We start from the raw sequence: 16,218 nt of genomic DNA on the forward strand, positions 1-16,218 counted from the left end.
GCAGGCTCAAAAAAAATAATCAATATTATTCTTCATTGACACAGACACAGCGATTGTTAATTGATATACAAATGGCATTGAGTTAACTGTTACATCAGTGGCTTTCAAACTGTTTTTCATAAAATAGACACAAAACACCAAAAATGTGTACCAATCATTGTGGCTGTGCACACATAGCAATAAACTAAATATAATCTAATCTAGTATAATAGATGTTAAATTTGCATCTGGATAAAGAATATCCATTTAGGTTTTTACCCATACACCGATGTGTGTTAGCACTGTATACTCAGTGCATTCCTGAGTCCTGTGAGAAAATACCACAGGCATATTACACAAGTGGGGTTCTAACCCACGACCCTTGCAATTCTAGAGCAGTGTCATACCAACAAGACTACCGAGATTGCCCGATAGACACATTAGAGGCAGTTAGAATCCTATATTTTGGCAGCGGGTACCGCTAATAACTTATAATCTAATCTAATAACTTACCGCTGAATTTGAGTTGTGAACAGGTACGCAGGGAATGTAGCAGATTGATGACAAGACCATGGATGGAGGCTCGAAGGGGTAGAGGTCCCGTTGAAACCAGCAGGGGGATGATGTGGAATAGGGCAGGCAAGTTATTGGCAACTGCAAAGAGGATACAACATCTTGCTTTATAAACTTGTCTTTATATTAGAGAAAGAGTCTAGAATAGAACATCTTTTTCATCTGACAACTCACACCTGTTATCACCATGCAATTCCTTTCCCAAACAGTGAACTTTCATGGATCATGCACAAGCCAGATGTGGAATAGGGCAGGCAAGTTATTGGCAACTGCAAAGAGGATACAATATCTTGGCCTGGCGTTTCAAACATAAACAGATAACTAAGTGTAACATAAGCAGTGAAGTGGAAATACAGATTATAAAATTATGAATTTTATGAAGGATGAAAATGTGGTAGAAAGTTTGTAAGGGATGAGCTTACCATCGAGGCAGTTATTGAAAGATAGCATGAGTAGGTATCTAGTCAGGATGACAATGTCATCCCACATGAGATGCTTCTCTAGGGTCGGTGTTGGAGACAGGCAAGTCTTCTCAAGAATCTAGCATTGGAAAATAAAAAACAAGTTTCTGATCAATAGAGTGTGGGTTTGAGTCCTGGCCTAGACACCTTTAGCGACTATTGCTAGGAGTGTCGCGGAACGGTCTTGCTCACCGAACCCAAGCTCTTGTGTAATTAGCAGCAGGGTGTGGGTTCTATAGAACTGGTCATGAAAGTGCACCTGGTCATGAAAGTGCATTCTTCTCTACCAGCCAAGCTCCTTGTGGATGATACCCCTGCCTACATCCTTACGCACTGAGACATGGTTAAGTGTCTTGCTTAAGGACACAAGTGTCACGACCTGGACTCGAACCCTCACTCTGCTGATTAGAAACCTCCAAGCTTGAGTCCGGTGCTGTTATTATTAAAACGGTGGAATTACGTCGCAATAACAAATAGGATTTTGTGCGACCCTTAATACTCTAAGAGCATGACCTACCTTACATAATCTGTCAATGACCTTAGCAGAGACTAGTTTAACATTAGCTGAGGCTAATGCAACAGCTGTATCAGCCATGACCTCAGTGCGTGGTTGACCTCCTCCTGTTAAGCCAGTCTGTAGCTGAACGGTCACCTGTAGATAAAAATGAATCTACCATTAAAGTATAGTTCATTATTAAGCAGGAACAAGTCCCATACTTTGAGTCTGATAATACAATTCTGTATTGTAATGAGATGATGTTCTCTTAGTGCTTGTTCAAAGAAAAACAATTTCATTGTTAAACTTTGCAGAAAGCCCTTTCTTATGAAGAGTCTGGTCTTGTCAAATAAATTCAGGAGTGAATTTCGCGAAGAGTTAAGACTAGTCCTATCTCGAGATAGGTTAAGTTTTTAACAACTCCGAAAGAGTCCTAGGACTAATCCTTAGTAAGGACTATCTTTGTGAAATTGACCCCCTGGTCCAGTAAACATTTTGAGCTACAAGCGATGCAGTCTTATGGAGTTTTACGCAAAATTTCGGCTCTGGTCACCCTTGCCACCCATACACTAGTGATAAGTCACCACCCACCTTGATGAAGCTGTCCAGTACACAGTCTATGAGATCCTCAACCTGGCCGATGTTACCCCAGACTTTGGCCTGGATGGACGGGTACATCTGCTTCTCATCTATGGTCATATTGATCAGCTTGTCTAAGACTACAGAGAGCTTGTAGCGTTTCACCTCATCAGAACGCTTACAGAAACTATAGTGGGTTAAACCAATCAGGACTCAAATCAAATTATGAAACAAAACAAAAATACTAAACCATCAAACAGAAGTCCTTAAGACTACAGAGAGCTTGTAGCGTTTCACCTTATAAGAACGCTTACAGAAACTATAATGGGTTAAACCAATCAGGATTCAAATCAAATTAAGAAACTAAACAGAAATACTAAACCATCAAACAGAAATCCTTAAGACTACAGAGAGCTTGTTTTGCTTCACCTCATCAGAACGCTTACAGAAACTATAATGGGTTAAACCAATCATGATACAAATCAAACCATGAAACTAAAAACATAAGAAATACTTTCAAAACGAAACCATCGAATCCTTATTGAAGTGTGGAAGGTAACTATCAGGGATGTGATAGACTGTTAAAAAGCAAAAAGCCTGAAAGCTTGTGAGCGGAAAAACAACTACACCAGTCATTCAGCAGATTCAAATCTAGACTCAATGAACCAGTTGGTAAGATATCAAAGTTGATAATAATGCAGTGGATGAAAATCATGATTAAATAAAGCAGAGAAAGGTATATCAAAACATATTCTAACCAATTTAAACCAGTTATTGGTCAAATTAAGTGGGTTCTTGACCAGGTTAAATACTGACCGTGTTAGGTTAGGCAGCCATGGCGTCATGTACTCCAGACATAAATGCTTCAGTTCAATGCTGATCTTACTGAACCCTGTAATACACTCCTCCAGAAACTGTGGACCCAATACAGCAAACAAAAATTAATGTGGGCTGGAAGAAGAGGATTCAAAAGAGGGTGCTATCAGAAGAAGTAGACAGTTCACCGAGTAGGAGGACAGAATCTTGGGGAGGAGGGGATGGGGATGACAGAATCTCCTGCCATATCGAAACCTACCTCCAATGTAAGATGAGGTTCATTGGCAGCCAGCGTCTGGCTGATAGATACAATGAAGATGGTGTTATTGGCCGGTATACATAATCCCGAGGTCTCCAGCAGCTGGCCTTCTATCTTGAGGTTAAAGGTCGTAGTGAGTGCACAGAGGAGGTTGTATGCTGCGGACCGTAGACATGGATCGTTGCTTCCAAGATTCAACAATGCCTGAAGTTATAGAGGAGATAATACTTTATTATGATCAAGAGGTATTGTTTGTTTAGACGATTTTCCCATCAAGGGAACTCAGCAAACTCTCACAGGGGGATATAAACACCAAGCTGGCAACAGCCAATCTCTCTCATACAAATATTGGTTTAGCGTCTTTGATTATGAATTACACAAATCAAGAAATTGTGATTCAGTTACTACATGAAGTTTTTTATTCAAGTTATTGCTAAATCAGCAGTTGACTAGGGATTCAACCCCCCCCCCCCACAACCTTGTGTATGCAAGTCCTGCAGTCTAATCACTTGACCACAGTTATAATAACTCCCTTTGAAAATAAAACAAGTAACTCACCATGTTGAGGAGGGTGCCCGGTACATCCTTTGGTCGAATTTTTGGATGAACTGTTTCAGAATCCTAGAAATAAAACAAACCAAGAAAGCAGATTATTATGTATTATATGGATTGTAAATGGAGGTTTTGTAACTGTTGGTTTGGTCAATAAATATATATATATAATTGATGAAAGTTTTTGAGTGCAAAAAGAAGACATTTTTTTGAGTAAATACCCCCAAAAAATTGTGTACGATAATGGCACTGAATGAGTTATAGTGTACATGTGTATAAATATACATATATTTGTTTTTTGAAGTTCTGTTTTTAATTCTTCGGACATAACTCTTTGTTGGCAGGGGCCGCCCAGGGTAAGGCAATCAATCAATCAATCAATCAATAAAACGTTTATTCCATACTCTTGTTGGAAAGAAAAGAACAATTATGGGAACTAAACAGTACATAGAAATGTAACAAAATCAAAAGCGCTAAAAATTGTACAAAACAATAAAATGTTCAAGCAAATAGTAAACAAATAGGAAGTAACTATTTACAAGGCAGAAGTAAAACAAAAACTGTCATCAAAGCGAAGTACCCTCCCAGATCCCACCAACCAATGGCATACATATATATTAAAATATAGAATACAAAAGTATGAGTTTAATGAATTATGTTCTTACTGGTCTGGAGCGTTTCCACCTTGTCTTGATGTGGTGTATTGCTTTGGTCACTTCTTCAGATTCTTGATGCATGAAGGAGAGAGTTCTTACATCTTGGAGGGTTAGTGTGAACGTATTCTCATCTACCAGAGACACCTACAGGAAAATGGGTTCAAGTCAAATTCATTTCATTGCACATTCAATAGAGCAAGCACCAATAAAAGCCCCACAGGCCCGATAACGAGAACGAAAAACTATACAAATGCACGCCCCCAATTGGTTGAATGAGCGCGAGCATATTCTGCATGAAGCATTTCAACCAATAGAATGCGTTCTCTTGCATCGTTATCGTTATCGTTATCACTGCTCAAATTTTACACAGAACTGCAGGCCTGGGGCCAGTGTTTATTAAATGCAACAGTGTCCAGATGTTGGAAATCTCACTTTCTTTTGATCCTGTCAGAGAATTTTTCATTCATTCATTCATTTCTTTTATTTTTTCCCACACACAAAGAAAAGTGATATAATTTTAACATTAAATTATACGGATTAAGGAAAACACGAGTACAATAGGATTTTGTGTGAGGATGAAGATCTCCAAGAAGCATCAGCTTGTCCAGTACAGACCCCGATCATACAATAACAAAACAAAGAACAATACAACAATATGAAAATAGAAAAACAGACTGAAGTAGGAAAAATATGTCTGAAATACTGACCTCATCAATCTCTGATGCATGGTAGATGTCGTTGAGTAATACAGGCATTCCTAGTACCTTGACCTTATCCATGAAGGTCACCTGCATAGCAAACTGACCGACCTACAGAAAATCAAACAGGTTAATACACTGGACACTATTGGTAATTGTCAAAGACCAGTCTTCTCACTTGGTGTATCTCACCATAAGCACAAAATAACAAATCTGTGAAAATTTTGACTCAATTAACATCAAAGTTGCAAGAGAATAATGAGGAAAAAAACACTTGTACATTTTGTGTACTTTCAGATGACTCCAAATGGTTTGGCATATTAAGCAACTCACTGGCAAATAGTTCAGAAAGGAAAAATACAGAAGTAATAACTAATGAAAATTGTGACGTCAAGTTTTAGAAAGCTCTCTTTAAAAAATCAGATTTTTTTTATATAAATATTCTTCCACTGATTATAACCATTATTATACCAGTATTTTTGTTTAGGGCGGTCACAATATAACCACACTATCCTAACCTTGATAGAGACTTTGGTATCCTTGTGAGTTTCCGAGAGCTTGAGGGCATTGCTGAAGACTTTGAGGTCCTCGTCAAACGATAACGTAGATTTAGGAAGATGCTGCTGCACAGGCTCGATGAACTCTGACACCTTACTGATGGTCTCTGCAAAGACGAGCTTCCTTGTACCCTGAGAAGAGACCATTACACAATAACAGACAAAAATATCAGGACTCAACTAAAACTAACAGTACTGAGCATTACATAGTCAACCCTCCTACTGTCTGGTTTTGAAGGATAAATGCACTACTCCAAACTGCATTATGATATGAACTCCAACACCTCACTGAGGATTAAAGACAACAATTTCAGGACTGATAATTGTAACAAGTAGGAGGGTTAACTATTCAATCACATCCACATGGTTGTAAACAAAAGATGCATTACTCTCACGCTTCCTAATACCCTGAGGAGAGACCATTAGATGATAACAGACAAAAATATCAGCAATGGTAATTATATCTAAGGCCGTATTCGAATTGGCGGCTATGGCTCCGGCTATGGCTGGATCGCCGCGTCGTCATGCATTCAAGTAAAGGATGCCCTTAGCAACACCCCTAGCAACGGTCGTAGCCGCAGCCATAGCCTGGTTTTGAAGGATAGGCGCACTACACCAACGTGCATTATAATATCATGTGCTAAATGTACCACACAAAACACAAATTGATACCTTTAAAGCAATTATATCAATGTCTCTTACACTCTATCCAGCAACAAACTCCAGCATTCTCCTGAAGACGGTTAGAGCATACTGATCGAAATATTGAGTTGTCAACCAACGGTTCTTTTCAGTAAATATTAGTAAATAAAAGTACCTTGAATGGTGTGAGAATCCTCTCATTGCGTTTGATGTAATCCCTGAGCCATGAGTTGGAGTTGTAGATGTATACCATATGTAGATTCTCAAACATGTGTTCGGCGTACAGAAGCCAGAGCTGCAGGTGTTGCTGCCTGTAGCGATTGTCAGGACCGAAGTTTGTGCAGTCAAGGATGATCTCAAAGGGTCGCTGGTAGAAAGGTTTTAGTGTCAGACGGACGTGGTAGATAAGCTGGTCTATATCAATCTGGCCACACCTGTAACAAATGTACACAAATCAGAAGGAATAAAAACAACTAGAATATCAGGGTGTCGCTCAGTTTGGCTTGTTTACAAAGAGGGACAGAAGGTGCTGGAACCATTGGTCGTAATCACCCTTTATCGCAAATATCTTTTGGTATGAGACCTATTCCTTTATAGAAGCATGTAGTGGTTTACAAAGTGCTGTGGAGCAATGTGCTGCCGATCAAACCAAGATCACCGGGGCAAACCGCTTCTCTTTACAATAAGTGCACCGTGTTCTTTTATGCGCATGACACATCACACGGGACCTACAGCTTTATGTCCCATCCAAAGGACGCAGCAATAATGGAAAAGTGTCTTGCTTAAGAACACGACCGGGACTCGAACCAACACTCTGCTGATCAAAACACCAGAGTTCGAGTCTGGTGCTCTTATACGCTTGGCCACGACACTTGCCCTGTTCTAAGGAAATAGTACAAATTTGAAGCAGACTTACTTGTACTTGCGAGCAATGTAGTAGAAGACTGGATGGCCACAGCGTGAGGTTCCTTCTTGGTAGAATATATTGAGGCTCTTCAATCGCTTGAAGTCTTCCTCATTGTGAATGTTTCGTCTTGCCATCAACTCCTCAAAGTTACTACTTGTGAAATCCATGCTACCCCATCTGGAAAGATAGCATGGGCTAGTTTCATAGAGCTGCTTGATCACAAAAAGTAGCTAAGCAAAACAAAATTATGCTTACAAGAATAAAGTGACCAGCTAAACTACCATATTACAAGTACAATTCATGAATGTTATCCTGCTGATTTCTGCTTAGCAGGTATTGCTGAGCAATATTGTCTGCTTAAGCAGCTCTATGATATAGAGTCCAGGTCGTAAGAACACTATGAGAGGCACAGACGGCCCACCAAATATATGACAACTACTCCCTTCCTCTACTCTTCGCCAAGAAGACGAATTGGATGAGACCCAGGGCCCAATTTCATGGAGCTAAGCACGAAAATAGCTTGCTTATTTTACACATGTTACTGGCCAAAATTTCATGCCACATACATTGCTTGTGACTGGTATTTAACTCTTGTTTACTTAACATAACAATTGAGTGGAGTCTTGGCTGATAATCTGATTTGACTAAGCAGGGATTTTTTTGCTTAAGCAAAATTTTGTGATAAGCAGCTACATGAAATTGGGCTCTGGATTCACCATCAAGAGGTTGTCTAACAAATGGCTGCCACGGTAAGCAACAACTCGAGAGAAAAGAACAAAAACATTTAATTTTTATTTAATTTATTTTCATTTATTCTGTTGGGGAATCCATGGGCCCTCAGAACAGCAAACTTAATCACTACACTAGAAAACAAACAAGCAAAAAGACAAACTTACTGTGAGTCCAGTAATAGCCTGGGATGCTCTGGTGGTCCAATGTAAGCCAGCAATGTGATCATCTTATCAAATGGCCTTCTGCCTACAGCTCTATGATCTCTGTGGAATAAATATTACACACACAAACAACCATCAAGACAAAGTACAGGATTCAAAGATGAGATTTTGCAAAATGTGAAAACCCCTGAAAATAATAATAATTTAGAAATTTGTGAAGTGCCTAATGCAAAAGCGCATATAAAGAGAACAACGAAATATACAATTAGATTACAAGTAAGCAGATTACATATAAGCAGCTTCAAACAAATGAGTTTTTAGCAGATACTTATAACGGTTTAAAGAACTAGCCTGGCCAATATGCACAGGAAGACTTTTCCTAATACATGAAGCAGCGTAAGAGAACCTTTGACCATAAAAAATGGAAGAAGCTTTCGTAGTTGTGGTGAGCAATGACTGTTGAGATGATCATCAAGTCCGAGTAGGGGAATAATGGTGAACAAATTCATATAAAATAAGCAGATGACATGTTTGAGCTTTGAAAGTTAACAAAATGGCTTGAGGGCCTGGGTTCCACTTCATTCTAGAATTGGAACCTTCCAATTTTAAGGAAACAAAAATGTATTTGAAAGATGAATTTAGAGATTTGAATATTACCTGCTGCTTGATAGAAAGTCCCCCATCTTCTCCTGGTGGTTCCATAATAATCTATGCAGCGCCACAACGTTACTATCAGACGTAAACGTTGGGCTACTCTGACTGACAATGTCATTCATGTGGGTCTCAGATGCAATATCTTCAAAAAACCTACACAATCAAAAACAAGGTGAGGACAATTAAGTAGGAGCAACGTTGAATATGGGAAAATTAGTACATCACACAACTGAGTTTAACCTTGAAGCCCCTCTTTCAAAAAATGCGCAGAATATTCCCATACTTGGCCTATATTTGTTAAAGGCAGTGGACACTATTGGTAATTACTCAAAATAATTATTAGCATAAAACCTTTCTTGGGGATGAGTAATGGGGAGAGGTTAATGGTAAAAGACATTGTGAGAAACGGCTCCCTCTGAAGTGCCATAGTTTTCAAGAAAAAAGTAATTTTCCACGAATTTGATTTCGAGACCTCAGGTTTAGAACTTGAGGTCTCGAAATCAACCATCTAAACACACACAACTTCGAGTGACAAGGGTGTTTTTTCCTTTCATTGTTATCTCGCAAGTTTGATGACCGATTGAGCTCAAATTTTCACAGGTTTGTTATTTTATGCATATGTTGAGATACACCAACTGTGAAGGCTAGTCTTTGACAATTACCAATAGTGTCCACTGCCTTTAAATGATTCTCAAATACTCTGTACTATGATCATATATTCCTACACAAAATATGTACACAAATTAAAAAGTCAAATGTAAGAGATGTACAGTCCCTTCTAACGCTACCATTAGCAAAAATACGTGAAAACAGCCGCGACGAACCAGCTTTAGCCACTCCCACTATTTACTGCTGTTTTACATGCAGCATAACTTTGGTTCATTTGGGCCATTTTTTAAGACCTCAAATAATTAGTATTCTTTATTTTAAATGCTTCGTAAGGCTTCAAATACGATTAGTTAAATTTAATACGGTTAAGGATCTGCTGAAACCCTGCCATAATAATATCATAGCCTGGTAGAGACATACCTTCTGCCATCACTGAAGTTTGCCGACAGGAAGTCATTAAAGCTCAACATGTGCTGCTCTTTGAAGTGTACATGATTGGCAATGTTCTGCATGATCTTGGATACCAGCTTCAGACCACGTTGTGCATTGCCCACCGGTTTCTTGTCGACGATTCCTTGTTCATATGGGGAGACTGTAATTAAAAACAAATAAAAATAAAAAAAAACATTCTTATAAATTCTTTACTGTCACTCAACCTTACACTACTCTGTTTGCTACTTGATTGTATATGCCTTCTGTAGTGCTGTGTTTTTGACAGTATGGAAATAAATGTGAATTGAATTTACTCTTACCAATGGCTGGGTTGATGAAGCGTAGAAAGATGGCACTCCCAACGGCACTAATGGCATTCTGAGGGAAGCGTTGCGTAACTACCTCGTACAGACAGTGGCATACACTACGCAGCTGGGCGGGAAATCTGTACACAGTAAACACACAAAAAACAGATATGAAAGAAAGTCAAACAACTTACACCAAATTCAGACAGGCACGCGTCAAACAAAATAGGTTAGGAGCGACTCTAGGTCCGCCCAAATTTTGTTTGGGTTTCAGACAGGCAAACTTAATTAACATAAAAATTTCATTGACATCTGAAACCAAGGCGCTCCAAAGGTCAATCTGAAGGACTGTAACAGTCGATCGTCCATTTGCTCCTAACTGTTTCAGTCGTCAAACTTTTCATGTATTTTTCATTTGGTTTGTGCGACTCTGGAGCGCCTGTTTGAAACGGGTGTTAATTACATTTATTTTTCAGGTTTTTTAACTGGTATAATCATATGAACGATACAAATAAACATGTAGAAAGTCTACTTTCATATAAGAAAAGCTTGGAAGATACAATTAGAGTGTTTACTTACTTATCAGTGGATTGAGAAATGGCTGCAAAGAATTTCTTGCCGGCTTGGATGACATTCTGCCGGTTGGTCTCCAGACTCTCATCATCACCCATTCTGGGCAAGAAACAAAAGCAATGCCATCGTTATTCAGTAATCAACCTCCTTTGGCTAGTGCCATGTAATTCCATATCTGGAGCCTCACTATTATCAGAAGCCCATTACAAATGCAACTGGGTTCTTTTTTTGTGCATAGCATAATGCACAGGACCTATCAATACAAGAAAACTCCATTACAAAAAAAGGGACAGGAATAAAGCATCCATTTTCTCTGACGACTCACACCTGTTATCTCCATTCAAACAGTGGACTTAATTGGATCCTGCACAAACCAGTGGGGCTTCTATGACGACACACCACAACAGCTTTGGGTTGCAGTCGCTGAAGGGACATTCTTTGTTCTATACACTAAAATCCTATTCTTCAAAAATGTGGATAACACTGTGTGGACATGTGTAAGTCCACACAGTGTTTCAAGCCATGACATTAAGTAGACCTCTTTTGTTCTCAGGTCTGCACTTGTTATGTAACGTTAAAACGCACCCTGACAAAACATGGACATACACATTCTTTGTTCTGTACACTTAAGGAAAGCCCTATTCTTCAACACTGTAAATAACACTGTGTGGACATGCTTAAGTCCACATAGTGTTTCAAGTCCCTACAATACTGACCTGGCTGGGTCAACCTCATATGATATATGAGCTCGTTCAGCTGCCATCATCTCGCTAATGAGAGGCTCTAACTGACCATGGAGGTAGTTGAATCCGTACATCTTGAAACAGAAAGCCATGATCTTACTAGCGAGACTGTTCCCTCGGAAAAGCGTCTGCATACAGTCAGCCAACTCCACCTAAACGTGAATGGAAAAAAACATTCATTAACTAACACTCCACTCGGTGCATACTCCAAGATGCTTCAATATAGACACCATTTCAATGGCTCAAGACTCTAAGGTCATTGTTTGTATGCATTACACAAAATTACTTTTGAATATTTTGGACCTTTTGGTAATAGAGGTTATGGATCAAGACAAAACAGATTGGGTATTTTTACACTAAAATAATAATAACTTCTTGGTAAGTTGAGGGCACTTTTTCCATACACATTTAGTCTTGGTCCCAAGACCATTGGTGTTGCGCGGTCACACACAACCAACGTTCGGATTATGCACGGCAAAAACTGTCCACGCTTGTAATGAACGAACGCTAGCGGGCGCTCTGTTTCTCTGATTTAGATCTCACCATGGTCTTGAATATTTGCAACGACGGGTCTTAACTTTTTTATTGTTTTTCGGCAAATCTCCCCCGACTTTCCGGTGGAGCCAATCAGAGGCTGCGTTGCGGTTGGCTCATGAATAATTCATCAGTGTTGTGCATGTAGTGTACAATGCATGCAGTAATTCCATTGCATGACTTTTGCTTTACTCTGTGTGTGGGTATATATGTTTTTATCGGAATATAATAATGTCCAGATCAGTAGGATTTGAAACTTTGACACAGGGTGGAAATACGATGAAAGGTTTGTGGTACCAGCACAAACATTTCTGTGTATGTCCAGATCCAGACACCTGCATTGCCATGATATGCAGCTTGAAATGCGATCGTGGCGTTATGCTCCCGACGTGCCAGGGCCCACACTGATGAAGCCTGTATTGGCTAAACAATTTGCTTATAGTTAGCACAAAATAGTATTGCTTAGCAGAAACTGGTTGCCAGCCAATTTTTAATTAAATTTGAAATTTTGTAGTGCCCAAGTAAATTTTTGGATAGTAAAGAAATTGTGTACAGTATTTTCTGCCAAACGGATATTAACTGGTGGGCCCTGTAGTGTTATTCACAGTGAAAGTTTTTTAATCTTGGGGGAAGGAAATCTTGAGGGATTCAAACGCATCTTTGTGAGAACGTATTTTGAAACGTAACCGTAGCTGCATATCTTGGAACGTAAGCGTAGCTTGACTTGGGATTGAAAGGGTACTTTTTGATATTGTAGCGTAACCTATTAGTATCTTGGAGTGTATAAGCGTAGCTGAGTAGCTGCGTAGCTTGGAACATAACAGTATCTTTTGGTGGAGCGTAAGCATATCTTGGAACATAATTCATAGCTGCGTATCTTGGAACGTAAGCGTAACTTGACATGGGATTGAAAGCGTACCTTTTGATATTATGGCGTAACTTGAAGGAACGTAAGCAGATCTGTAAGCGCAGCTGAGTAGCTGTGTAGCTTGGAACGTTGACATCTTTTGGAACGTAAGCATATCTTGGACTGAAGCGTAGCATCTTGGAACATAAACGCAGCTGCGTATCTTTGAACGTAGGCATAGCTTGACTCGGGCTTGGAAGCGTACTTTTTGATATTATAGTGTAACTTGAAGGAACGTAGACCTAAGCGTATCTTGGAACGTAAACGTAGCTGCGTATCTTGGAATGTAAGCGTAGCTTGACTCGGGCTTGAAAACATATACCTTTTGATATTATAGTGTAACTTGAAGGAACGTAGACCTAAGCGTATCTTGGAACGTAAACGTAGCCGAGTAGCTGCGTAGCTTGGAACGTAACCAAATAACATTTTTTGGGAATGTAGTCGTAACAATATCTTTTGGAATAACTCATGAGAAATTTCGAGTTTTGATTGCTTGTCCAGCGGCGACTACTGCTATTCAACTCCCAGTTATTTGAGGCGAATAGTCGGGTCATTAAATTCCACTAGTTGCCCAGTTTAATCATTACCTCAAAAACAACTCTTCATTCACAGAATTAAAAAAAATAATACTTTGTTTGACAAAATTATGCTTTGAGGGAATTTTGTTTTAGCATTATTTTTATTTAAACCTTTTATAAAAAATTCTCATAATTTTTTTAAGCTACTCACACAATAACACTGTCAATATAACAATATGCGATATTCCTAGGTTTTGACATCATCAAAATTACCTGAAAACTCATAACAAAAAGAAATTAGGGGCCATGAATTAAAGTGGAGCATACTGGAACGTTGCGATCATAAGAAACAACGGATTCGACACCCGCAAGCTGGGAGTTCATAGCGCCTGGGATTTAACACCTTCAACCCCACGAGACACGGCATGGGCGGTACGTGATATTCCACAAGGCTTATTTCACGTTCCGATTGCTCCACGCCGTGGGGCCATACAGCGTCCGATACACGGACTCTCTGAATGCTAATTTTACGTTCGATTTTTGACCATTATTTACGATTTCAAATCGTCACGTATCCATAATCTGAATAGGTACCTATACTTAAAATTTCACTGTTTTCCTTTTAATAGGCCTATAATGACCACGGAATCACTCTTTGAGCAAAGATTATTAAAAAAAGACCGCCGATCATATTGACCTTTGATTCGATCTAGTTTGAATAGTCATCTTCAATTCGTCACGTGATATGAATATTGCATACATTAAAAGTAATTTACAAAGTCTGGCCACGCCTTCAATTTGCAAATATCCAAGACCATGGTGAGCACAGGACATGGTGAGATCCGTAAATCAGAGAAACAGCGCCCGCTAGCGTTCGTTCATTACAAGCGTGGACAGTTTTTGCCGTGCATAATCGGAACGTTGGTTGTGTGTGACCGCGCAACACCAATGGTCTTGGAACCAAGACTAATACACATTTAAACAGGAGCATCATTAGGAGCACTGTTAAGGTGTTTAACGACTAAATAGCTTCGTTTTAAGTACCGATTTAACAATTTTTATCCATCAAAAATTCCGTTCGACAAAGGAATAAAAGCAAAGAATCAAGTCTAACTATGAATGGAAACCCACCTCTTTTGAGAACATGTTCCATAGTAACTGATATAGGAGGTGCTTGGCATCAAATAAGGTGACAAACACTCTGGCCAACTCATCCTGTGGTAGAAATAATACACAGTTATTATCAATTAATAAACCACAAGGGAAACTGAATGGACAAATTTTAAATGATTTGGGGTTGAACAAAGACAAATTTACTAAGCGGAATTTGAACCATCGATCTCCTGAATAATGTTCTGGCGCTCTACTAACTGAGCTAACTAGCCCTTGGTGGAGTCAAGTTCTGTAATTTACAGAATGTGGGTTCGAATCCTGGCCTGCTCAGTCCCGACACTTGTGTCTTTGAGCAAGGCACTTAATCATAAATGCTTCTCTCCACCCAGGAGAACAAATGGGTACTGGTAAGAGTTGGGGAGTAACCTGCTATGAACTGACAAATTCTCAGTCGTTTAATGCCAAGGAGACCAGATACATGTATAAACACAGGCCTGATGAGCCATATAGGCTCGGGACAGACTTTACTTTTGTTACTTTCTAAACTGACCATTTGTGAGGAAGCAACCACGTTGGCCAAGGCCATGGCGATGGGTAGCTCTCCTTTATCCCCGAGCATGGTGACTAGCCCAACCAGTCTCTCGAAGCGATCAGCGATGACTGTCTCTGCCAGGGTGTCAAACTCTGTTCCCTGCTGTAGGATCTTAGTCAGTACTTCAATAAAAGCACCTCTTGTCTGGACGTCATTATGGTAGCCTAGCCCTGCAATGTGTATTAAGTAGGACTAATAATTTTTTCCACTTTGGCAAAATGACAACGTCCTTTTCATCTGACAACTAACAACTGTTATCTTCAAGTAATTCCTTAGTCAGTACCTCAATAAAAGCACCTCTTGTCTGGCAACATTATGGTAGCCTAGCCCTGCAATGTGTAATAAGTAGGGCTAATGATTTTTTCTGTTTCAGCAAAATGCTAGAGGCTAAAATAAACCGCCTGGATAAGGCGTAGTTTGTGCTATATAAGAAAATATTCATTTTTATGTTATTATTAAATATTTTCATCTGACAACTAACACCTGTTACAAGTCTGAATGTTGAGAGGTTTTAAGTAATGACTTAAAACTGCTCACTGAAGGTGCCGCTTGAATGTGGGTGGGTAGCTTGTTCAAAAGTGTTGTAGCTATGACAAAGAAAGCACGATTGCGACAGGCGTCAGGTAGCTGATGATAGTGAGGATGAACAAAGGGCTAATACATAAAAGAACTTGGAGATATACTGGGGCCAAATTATGAACATCTTTATACACAAGGAGAATTTTGAAACTTCATTGAAGAGATAACTACAGTAGGACAAGAGATATTGAAGCAGCATCCGTATGGACTGTAAAAGGGGTAACACTGTTTCAGCCCTAGGAGTAGGTGGCAACGACCTCTGGACAAAAATAATTGTAGCCCACACCTTGAAGTGGCCTTCAGGCCTTGTGTGTCTGGCGACTTGCATAAAAAAAAAATTTAAAAATAAAAAATAAAAAAGCATGACTACTTACCTATGGAATGTGTGAGTCCGCTATCAATGTTAGCGTTAAGTAGATTAGACATAGCTTGAATGGTGCACTTCCTGAGGTGAGCGTGGGTTTGTGTGTCGCCCTGCTGTCTGCTTTCTACACTCTTCTCTTCCTCTCCTTCTGTCAGGTCGTTTAATAGCTTCATGAACAATGTGAAGTACCTAAAGAATAGAATACAACATTTTAATGACCAGGTCCC

At 39.4% G+C, this 16,218-nt stretch overlaps 1 protein-coding gene across 2 annotated transcripts in view; it reads right to left on the minus strand.

The window, feature by feature from the left end:
• Positions 1 to 16,218, minus strand: part of LOC139938898 (neurofibromin-like) — a 55,889-nt gene that overhangs the window by 11,970 nt on the left and 27,701 nt on the right. For both annotated transcript variants that reach the window (XM_071934550.1, XM_071934549.1), the window contains exons 25-45: positions 16,002 to 16,180; positions 15,007 to 15,218; positions 14,475 to 14,558; positions 11,358 to 11,536; positions 10,648 to 10,740; positions 10,084 to 10,208; positions 9,752 to 9,923; positions 8,726 to 8,875; positions 8,072 to 8,170; positions 7,185 to 7,352; positions 6,444 to 6,702; positions 5,588 to 5,758; positions 5,079 to 5,180; positions 4,381 to 4,515; positions 3,722 to 3,784; positions 3,164 to 3,367; positions 2,905 to 3,002; positions 2,101 to 2,275; positions 1,531 to 1,665; positions 975 to 1,092; positions 493 to 633 (exon numbers count right to left, since the gene is read on the minus strand). In XM_071934550.1, coding sequence (XP_071790651.1) covers positions 493 to 633; positions 975 to 1,092; positions 1,531 to 1,665; positions 2,101 to 2,275; positions 2,905 to 3,002; positions 3,164 to 3,367; positions 3,722 to 3,784; positions 4,381 to 4,515; positions 5,079 to 5,180; positions 5,588 to 5,758; positions 6,444 to 6,702; positions 7,185 to 7,352; positions 8,072 to 8,170; positions 8,726 to 8,875; positions 9,752 to 9,923; positions 10,084 to 10,208; positions 10,648 to 10,740; positions 11,358 to 11,536; positions 14,475 to 14,558; positions 15,007 to 15,218; positions 16,002 to 16,180 — 3,062 coding nt within the window. The remainder of the gene's footprint in view (positions 1 to 492; positions 634 to 974; positions 1,093 to 1,530; positions 1,666 to 2,100; positions 2,276 to 2,904; positions 3,003 to 3,163; positions 3,368 to 3,721; positions 3,785 to 4,380; positions 4,516 to 5,078; positions 5,181 to 5,587; positions 5,759 to 6,443; positions 6,703 to 7,184; positions 7,353 to 8,071; positions 8,171 to 8,725; positions 8,876 to 9,751; positions 9,924 to 10,083; positions 10,209 to 10,647; positions 10,741 to 11,357; positions 11,537 to 14,474; positions 14,559 to 15,006; positions 15,219 to 16,001; positions 16,181 to 16,218) is intronic.

Source organism: Asterias amurensis, chromosome 6 (assembly GCF_032118995.1).
Source record: "Asterias amurensis chromosome 6, ASM3211899v1".
NCBI lineage: Eukaryota > Metazoa > Echinodermata > Asteroidea > Forcipulatida > Asteriidae > Asterias > Asterias amurensis.